Source organism: Medicago sativa, chromosome 8 (assembly GCF_051527215.1).
Source record: "Medicago sativa cultivar Bolivia chromosome 8, Bolivia_mono, whole genome shotgun sequence".
NCBI lineage: Eukaryota > Viridiplantae > Streptophyta > Magnoliopsida > Fabales > Fabaceae > Medicago > Medicago sativa.
In genome coordinates, this window is record NC_140756.1 from 55034151 (window position 1) to 55044234 (window position 10084).

The 10084-nt window shown below is 37.6% G+C and overlaps 2 protein-coding genes across 3 annotated transcripts; both read left to right on the top strand.

Moving 5' to 3' along the window:
* Positions 1-3857: 3857 nt before the first annotated feature.
* On the top strand, positions 3858-7325 carry LOC146899632 (uncharacterized). Its single transcript, XM_085733834.1, has 2 exons — positions 3858-4099; positions 6699-7325. Exons 1-2 carry the CDS (start codon positions 3985-3987, stop codon positions 6989-6991), a joined length of 408 nt encoding a protein of 135 aa, XP_085589960.1. The 5' UTR covers positions 3858-3984; the 3' UTR covers positions 6992-7325.
* A 1119-nt stretch (positions 7326-8444) lies between these two features.
* On the top strand, positions 8445-10024 carry LOC146899633 (uncharacterized). 2 transcript variants are annotated; one of them, XM_085738020.1, is made up of 3 exons: positions 8445-8570; positions 8613-9774; positions 9817-10024. In XM_085738020.1, the coding sequence occupies exon 2, from the start codon at positions 8883-8885 to the stop codon at positions 9636-9638; it is 756 nt and encodes a 251-aa protein (XP_085594146.1). In that variant the 5' UTR covers positions 8445-8570; positions 8613-8882; the 3' UTR covers positions 9639-9774; positions 9817-10024. The 2 variants fall into 2 exon arrangements, with proteins under 2 accessions (XP_085594146.1, XP_085594145.1); XM_085738019.1 differs by having other exon boundaries at positions 8451-9774.
* Positions 10025-10084: the final 60 nt, after the last annotated feature.

Below are 10084 nucleotides of genomic sequence, written 5' to 3' on the forward strand. Positions count from 1 at the left end.
ATGTTTAGCACGAGATTCACAAGGTGCATAAATATTAATCAAGTAAAACTCCTCATTCGTCCGAATATATCTACCATGAATTTGTAACATATGTTCTTTACTGACAGATGACCAAACTTCCACCTCCGATGAATTCCACATAATTAACAACCCACCTGAGGCCCCTACGGACGGACGATACGAAAACGCATAATCTAAATGTCCCCACAACGATGCACATAAAGAATCATCACAAACCGCTAATTTTGTTTCTTGAAGGCAAATAAGAAAAGGGCATTTTTCTCCCACCAATTTCCGGACTTCCCTCCTCTTCTCGACACTACCTAAACCCCTCACATTCCATGACACCAACTTCATCAAAAACACCCACCCCGCCCAAACTCCACCCCCACACCACCAAACCTACTACATCCCATCCTCCACATGTCCCCCAACCGACACAGGCGTTAACACCGGACCTAACGCTATATTTCTGGGCAATACCTTGAATATCCTTCACCTTAGTCTTCTCACTACCATGTAAAACGAGCCAATTTTGCCAGTCATTATTCACCGAAGCCGTTGATACGGAAACATTGTTTGAGCTTTCACTAGGCACCTCTAGCGACCTTGTTATCTTCTCCCGTAAACGACGACGACGCTGGATTTTTTCATTCATCATTGACATAACTTTAGAATTTCGTAACACCTTCATAACCTCCTGTCTATCCTTACTTGGTAACCTTGCAATTTTTTTAAGAGTCAATACCGGATGTCGCAATCCTCCTCCCACCTTTTTCTTGCTGGATGCACTTGCGTTTCCCCCACGAACACCACTTTCCTTACCTACCTTCTTCAATCGCTTATTTTTGGAAGAAATAAGAGCTAAATCACCTTTTTGAATATTTTTTATCCAATCCACACTCCACGGGCCTGAACCGATAGACCGAGTATCATTCGAATAGCACGATGTAATTTTTTTCTTTTGTTTACTAGACGCCTCCAAAGCAGTACAAGCTTGTGTTCCCACTACCAAATTCATAGATTCCCTTTCAGCTGATACCTCTACACCCTTTTCTTGCAAACTCGGTCCCCTCTTCGAACTCGCCAGCACAGTGCCATGCTTCATACATAATTCCTCAGCGTTTTCAGAGACATTAACAGTCTGTTCAGAACAAGTGGGACTGGCCGGCTGTTCATATTCAGCTGACTGCTTGTTGTGCACAGCAGCTGATGCCGTAATCTCCACATTTACACTATCCGACTGTTCAGAACAAGTGGGACTGGCCGGCTGTTCAGATTCAGCTGCCTGCTTGTTATGCACAGCAGCTGATCCCGTAATCTCCACATTCACATTATCCGACTGTTTAGAACAAGTGGGACTGGCCGGCTGTTCAGATTCAGCTGACTGCTTGTTATGTACAGCAGCTGATGCCGTAATCGCCACATTTTCTGGCAGCAAACCATTAACATCAGTGGTATTCAAGTCCTCCATATCTACTAAATCTTGTACTATTTTATCCGCCAACATATCAACATTTTTATCCGCTGCAATGTCTTCATACATGTCTGCATGTTCCTGATTGTCAGACTCAGAATTATCATCCACATCATATAAACAAACGTCATCAGCTATATTGAACCCAAACTCTTCAACAATTTTTATATCCACCGACGTTCCATCCACAATGAGTTGTTCGGTAACATTCACCACATCTAAAGATGTTGTTGATACCAACACTCTAGCATAATCGAACTGTTCTCTGTTCAGGGAGCTATTATCTGTTCTTAAAAAACTACCGCAATCAAGTACACATAGTTTGAAAAAGTTTTCATTCCATGCATGTAGCGGTATGCCATACAAACGAACCTATGCTCCCCTATGATACGGCATCACTGTTTTATTCCAACACACCAAATTTGAAAAAATCATATCAAAAAATTGCTTCGCTTCCGCCACAATCTCCTTTACATCAATATCTGACAACGAGTGAACAAATACCTTGTCCGCCCCAAGAGGAATGATGTCAATATCCTTGAAGCCCGCATCCGACACTCTACTCTGAATAAGTGGTATAGCCATCCCATCAATCACCGTACCAATCAAGCCACGAGTTGCCCACCTCAAATCATCTTTACATGAGCTATACTTCCGCACCAATCTCGTACCCGTTGTCAATTTGTCCATACATGCATTCCTACCCGACTGTCCCTGCTCCCTTCTCAGATCCTCTCTTCCTCCCTCTACCTCCCTACCCTTCCTCCCCGTATCTCCCACCTTTACCAACACCGAACCCACTCTCACACCTCCTTCTCCCTCCTTCTGAACCACTCCCTCCGCCACCTCTTCTACACCACTCTTCCTCTCAATTTTTTCTCCCTCAACCCCTTTCTTCCTCTCCTTACCCACCTCACCTCCATCCTCCCGATGCTCCCTACGCTTCCCAACTCCTCCCTCAACCTCCCGCACATCCTCCTCCTTCCTCGAACCCTTCCTATCAAACCTAGCAAGCACCGCTCGGACACAATATTGACCAAAACTTACATTGTTTAATGCTTTCAATAGTTTATCAACATCGCGAACCTTAGCATAACGGACAAAGCCATACACTTCACCATTTCGATTCCTATTATTTGCAATAAAAACGTCTTCTAGGATTCCACATACTTCAAAATTTCTTCGCAAGAAAAAAGCCGAAGCATGTGGCGGGAAATTAGTGATATAGAAAGTGACAAACCTTTTTAGTGCAGAACTAGTAGCACCGCCCTTCCCTATAGCTTCCAAGTCTCGCGGTGGCTGTGTTTGAATTGGAACCACCGCGCTGCTCCTCCCATTGTTACGGTCTCCCCTTCGCGATGTTGCACCCAAGCCTTGCTTCCATTTACGATAATCAGAACCTTCCTCAAAATCCACCACTCCCAAATCGCAACCTTCCTCCAAAACTGACCTACCTTCTGTATAGTCTGAACCCGTTTCAAAATCTCCATAGTAGCGCTCCTCCCGTGATGAATACCTAACCCTAGAATCCCGAAGCTTGAAGTCGTTTCTATCCCGAAGCCGCTGGCGTTCCAGAAACCTGTCCTGACCTTGAAAATCCTGTCGCAACGCTTTCCTCCGTCGCGGTCTCACGTCAATCCAATCCCCCTCATTCCCACCCCTTTGTGGCACCCTGCTTGGACCCCTTACCCCCCCAATGATCCTCACTTCCGGCGAAACGTGCCGGCGTGGTGGCCCGTGGCGGTGCCACTGGCCATCACGATACACTCGCACATCCCCTCTCCTCATGTTCAGAGCTGTTTATTTAAGGTTATTAAAAGTGTTTTGGGGGTATTTGTTAATGTTTTTCTTTATATCTTTATCATTTTATTTATTAATAACCTGGATCAACTTAATCGGTTGAATTTGTTAAACCTTGTGATCCAAAGTCCTAACCGGTTCGATTTTTTATCTAGTTTCTAAAACATCGTTGTTTTTTTATCTAGTTTCTAAAACATCGTTGTGATAGTTTATGAATTTAATTTTTTTAAGGAAAGTTAATTGTTTGTTTATTTACTCCCTCAATTTTAAAATAATTTTCTTTTTTGTAAATTTTTTTCTGTCTTAAAATAATTGTCACTTTAAAATACTAACACAATATTTATTATTTTTTTTACCCATTATTATACTTTTTTTTTCCTGAATTTCATCAAACTTAATTGATTCACTAACTACGATTTTCATCAAACTTAACTAATTCACTATCTACAATTAATAAATATATTTTAGTAAATATTACTAAATTTTTTTATGGTGGTCGGAATTTGAACACGGACCTTGCATATAACCAATGTTATTTTGAGACGAGGAAGTGTGTAATTCTATTCTTACGGATAAAATAAAAGAAACCAAAGAAACAGAATTGAAATGTCGTAAAAACCAATATTGAAAGCAAAACGCAACCACACACACCTTGTTTCGTCCGAACAAAATCTCCTCATCGGAATTGAAACATACTCGCCGCCGGAATGGCCACCGCCGTGTCAAACGTTTCTCGCCGCCACTCGTTAAGCCAAATCCTTGCTGATATCGTCAAGTTCGCCGTTGGCTCCGCCATCGACGGCTCCCTCAAAATCATCCCTGGTCCATTTTTCTTTCTCTGTCACTCTAATCCAATTATGTTTCTGAATCAAAGCTTTTGTTTATCTGTTCAGAACGAAATTGCTCGTATTCGTTGTTTATTTATTTATTTATTTATACAAAAAAAGTAACTTCATTGTTGGATTTTATGTTTTTAGTTTTAGATTAGATGAGATTAGATTTTGCATTAGACCTGTTTTTTTTATCATTAGTAATAGCATTCCGCAGCCGGGGTTTACAATAATCACACATTGCGCATCAACAACTTGCGCTAGACCCTGGTGGTGTATTGGAGATGTTTAATTAGAAATAAGTTTTTGGTTTTTAATTCACTTATTAGTTTAAATACATACATGTTATGTTATAAACATGAAAGTGAAGATTCGATGGCTGCAAGAGATGGTGGATGACAATCCCAATCTATCGCGGCAGTGCTACATTGCCCTGCCCAACGGCGGGGCGTAAGTGCATTGACTTCAATGATCTAGTCAGTAGGTGATTCATGTGGTTAAGAGTGAGAGGTTTAGAGTTAGAATAAAAATATGCTTTGATGTTGTTATATAGTTAGAAAGTGTACCTATTTTCTGTTAGGATATAGGGTGATAGTGGGTTTGGGCCAACCCAAGTAGGTAAGATAGAATTTAAGAGGTATGTTATTTGAACAACCATTTTTGGGACAATTTACGAGACAATCAAAGAAATATTATAAGTATTGACATGAAGACCAAAAAGATAGGGAGAAAGAGTAAGAACACAATGAGAGTATGAGAGAGCTGTCCCAAATATTGCAACATCATTTTAATTTTTTTTTTTTTTTTCTGTAATTGTTTGTTTGATTTATTATCCAAAGTGAATGGGGTTGATTTGGGTCAGCTTCACTGTTGTTGATGGTGGATGACAGAAGGCTGTGAATCTGCTATATAAACACACAATTGTGCCTAGGGTGTCGCCATGGGGGGCATCCTTTCACAAATAGCCTATGGTGTTTGTCAAAAATCCGCCACACCATCCCTTCGTGACTGCTAGTAATCAACATTGATTAACTTCTAGCTAACACTGGCCTCAACTAAAATGAGTATTTGGTTCTTTACTAATGGGAAAACTCTTGCAAGAGAAGTAATAGGATGAAGTAGAAGACTTAGTTCCATATAGTCTATAATTTTTCATCAGACCTTAAGACTTAGAGAATGATACTTTTGAGAAAGTAGGCCGCCTCGTTAAAACTTGCAAAACAAATCTCAAAGGTCGAGAAAGGTTAGGATAACTCTGTGTTTCATCATCTTGCTTTTAATGGCGGAACCGTTGCTTCCATATGCATTCTTTTTTCATGGTTTTATTTCCGGCGCGCTTGTTTGGTGAGTTCTTTCTTTTTAGCTTCGCAAACATAACAATACTTCTACACTTAAAGTAACCAATATAATAAAGGAGTCTTAATCGTATTCAATCATATTCAATGGGAATTAACTACTCTTTGTCCTCCTCCTATTAGCTCGCCCATATTTTCTACTCTTCTTCTTTTCCATTCTTCTACTAGATTTGAAATAACTTTCTTACTTAATTATCTTGTGCTTTTAATCCTTTTCTTTCTTCTATTAGATTGGGACTAAGTCTTCTACTTCATCCTATTACTTCTCTTAAACCGGAATTTGCTACTAACTCACCCACATTATTTGGTTCTTTACTAATGGGAAAACTCTTACAAGAGAAGTAATAGGATGAAGTAGAATGCTGTAATTTGTTTTGAAGATTGTACAAATGTTTTGTTGTATTATGTTGTTCCATATAGTCTATAATTTAACCAAGTGGCTTGACTCAAGTGGTCAATGAATTTCAGTTAAGAATCTTTTGGGAGAATCCAAATTCAATTCCTGACTAAAACAATTTTTCGTCAGACCTTACTTACCTTCCGACAGAACTTTGTATTACCAACCAAAGCCCCTTTCATATTATGGGAACCGAAGGGTTAAGACAAAAATAAAATATAGTTTGTAATTTTGTTTATCTTACAATATTGATAAATGAGTAGTTGAGCATATGGGTAGGAGTAGGACAACTAAAACTGCAACTTGTCCCTTGTTTGATGATGCATTGGTCACTTATTCTCATGATACATTGCTCCTTGTCGTTGATATACTGTGTAATAGATAAGATAACCATTGACTTGTGACTATGACAACTATCTATGTGATTGGATTACCTTCTCCAAAACCAATAATGTACTTCAGAAGAAAAAGTGATGAGTTAAATCTGTTGAATGAAAAATCAACAATTGAAAATGAGATTCAAATAATTTTGCATGTGTATATACAATGAAACAACAACTATCAAACTTTATTCAACTAGGTGTCAGCTGCATGGATCAAATGATTGCATAATGTTCTTTCATAGACCATATTTTTATCGAAAACATTGACTTAAGTCTTTTTTTTAATAGTTCTTCATGTTCTTTTTCTACCTTTAGTAATTGGACTGCTCTGCATCTGATCTTCTCTCCTTACTATGGAACCTATTTGGATTATATTCAATTAAATGCTATAACGCTTCATGTTATTCCATATTGGGACGAGGAATGCCTCAAATATCATTACTATGCTCATTGCAGGTAGAAAGCAGGTAGATAAGATGGTGCCTGAAGGATTGATAAATATACCGATGCCAACACCATTGAAGACCAAGAAACAGCTTAATAAAAAGGTTGCAAATGAATTCAATTTTGAAACTAAAGTGGAGAAAGTGACAGAAGACATGAACAATGTAAAGCAGCAGTACAAAACATCAACCAAACTTGTTGAAGAGTCGCAACAGCCTCCAAACAAAATGGACGGCGATGTCTTTAAGGGAATTAATCTTCTGCAGAAAAATGGGAGGAGAGTGTTTATTCGGTCTCGTCTATAGAATGAACGTACTTAATGGCAATAGACGAAGAGTGTTAGCGATACACTCTTTCTACTACATTGAGAATGAATCTCACATAAAATAGTAGGATTGATATGAATTTTACACAATAAAAGAGAGAGGGTTGTGTGAATATTGCTAGCAAAGATAATGTAATATAATATGTGTTATGTTTTTCCTTTTTTTCTTCTGACCCACGTGCGATGGCATGGGGATAACTAGTACATATGTTACCAAGTTGCCACAACTTGTGGTGTACTGAGCAGTGATTTCCAAGCTCTTCTAATTTGTAGCTATATAGTATTAGTGATATAAAATATATTTCATTTGCAAACACTTCCTATTAATTCCTATAGAAGGGTTAGAAAATGAAAACCAAATCTTACAAACGCTTCTTTAAGCAAGTGACAGAGCTGCTTTAAATTTTATAAGGAGTCAAATATATGTCAAAGAATTGTTTTTCATTTATAATATTAAATTTAACCGATGATAAAATGATTATAATTACCTTATTAAAGAATGAAAAAAAGTTTCGTACCAAAAAATAGAATGAGAGAAATTTATCATAACTATTTAAAAAAGTAGAGCTCAACAGCATGTGAAGGAATCAAATCATTAATAATTTATTTATGTACTAAATAGATTTGCAATGTTTTTTCAAAATAAACATGTATGTGAAAAACTTATCCATTTTGTTTTGGAGTCATATCGTAACAAACATCACAGATTAATTAATGGGGATAAACACCGTCAAAAAGAGCTAAAATGGATAAACATTAGAGAAGACACCATACACCGTATTTCAATAGGTTAGGATACATTGTGTTCAGGGAACACAATGTATATTTTGAAAAAAATACACATTGTGTAGCTTGGTATAGATTTCTGCGCACGTATTCAGGGAACAAATGGTATAGGGTGTCCTTAAATAAATGGTATACGGTGTCTATACAATGTTGATATGGTTTGTGTTTCAATATTTTTGCTCTAATTAAATGATACAACACAATGTTATAATAGTTTTTCAAAACACTTCATTCCATATAAATAAGGGTTACTGATGAGCACCGAGTTTGGGTAGCCATAGCTATTCCATTCATGATTCATAGTTTTTCACCACTACTCAGATCAATTGACTATTTAAGACATTCGTGTTAAATATATAAAGTCCCATCAAATGTTATTTTATCAAATATTTAAACTCAGATGATTTACCATACACTAAGAATTATAAACATTTGAGTCAAACCTCTTGGTTAAGACGTTCATGTCTTTATTCATTATATTTAGCTGAGTTTAAATTCATAAATTGTTTTTTCTCCTTTAAGATATGTTTTTTTTTTTTGGGAAATTTTTAAGATATGTTGTTGATTCTATTTAACCGTTTCATTAACTATGTCATATATGTTCTTAACCACGACGAAGCTGTATATTTCTTGAGTGAGACTCCTGCTGTTAGGTATCCGGTGGTATTGATAGGGTAACCGCTGATGCAGTCAGTTATTTTAATATATAGTTATTTAGGAGCAGTTAGCATTTTGTATAATATGCAGTATTTGTGTTGATTAGGAGCAGTTAGGCAGTTTATGCAGTAATTTGTATTGATTAGGAGCGGTTACAGGCAGTTTATGCCCTTAGTTTGTATAAATAAGGCCATTTGGCCACAACAGTAGGAAAATTAAAAATAATTCAATTAGGAACCTTATTGGTTTTGGGCAGAGAGAGAAATGTCTCTTCTCTGAGGAACTTTTGCTTTGGGATTACAGAGGGATAATCTTCTGTAATATTTTCTTTTCAATCAATAATACCATTTCTTTTGTTTCTCTTAATTTGGGTTCCTATCAATTGGTCCGACCTACCGGATACGAGAAGGAAACCAGTGTTATCGGAGATGGATGGAATATGGACTTTGAAGTATAAACTATCACAATTTACTGGGACAGATCCTGCTGGATGGATCACAAGGGCTGAAATGTTCTTTGCAGATAATGAAATTCACTCATGTGATAAGTTGCAGTGGGCTTTCACGAGTATGGAGGATGAAGAAGCGTTGTTGTGGTTTTATTCTTGGTGCCAAGAGAACCCAGATGCTGACTGGAAGTCATTTTCTATGGCCATGATTAGAGAATTTGGAGCACAGATGGAGCACTCAACAGATAAACAAATGGTGCAAAATCATGATCAAGAATCAAAACCAAAACTCTGGAAGATGACAGAAAAACACGATGAACCAGTATTAGAGAAGACCATCAACGATGGAGAAGGAAGGTACGTCAATGAAATTTCACCTTCGTCGGAAAAGTTTGTTGATGCTAAAATGGAGAACATTCAAACAAAGAAGAGTCGCAAGGATAATAGAATTGGGGGAAGAGTATTGAACGAGAAAGGGGCAGATGAAGAAGCGAAAGCAAGAAGAAAATCTTACATGACAGTTAGAAAAAGAGAGCAAGAGGGTGGGGTTTACCCACAACCTCCGCTGGAGCCATTCCCTCTGAATTTGAAAGAAAGGAGTTGCAAATATAAAACTTTGTATGTGGCTTGGTTGTTTGAAGGGGGCTTGTCAAGGTTCCAACAATGGGATCCTGGGGGCAAAAGAATTCAAGTTAGTTTCTTTAACTCGGCCTTGAGGACAAGGCTGTTTTTCTAGCGGTCGGTAATGTTAGGTATCCGGTGGTATTGATAGGGTAACCGCTGATGCAGTCAGTTATTTTAATATATAGTTATTTAGGAGCAGTTAGCATTTTGTATAATATGCAGTATTTGTGTTGATTAGGAGCAGTTAGGCAGTTTATGCAGTAATTTGTATTGATTAGGAGCGGTTACAGGCAGTTTATGCCCTTAGTTTGTATAAATAAGGCCATTTGGCCACAACAGTAGGAAAATTAAAAATAATTCAATTAGGAACCTTATTGGTTTTGGGCAGAGAGAGAAATGTCTCTTCTCTGAGGAACTTTTGCTTTGGGATTACAGAGGGATAATCTTCTGTAATATTTTCTTTTCAATCAATAATACCATTTCTTTTGTTTCTCTTAATTTGGGTTCCTATCACCTACTGATTTCTTGAAAATCACAATCCCATGGATTTACTTATCC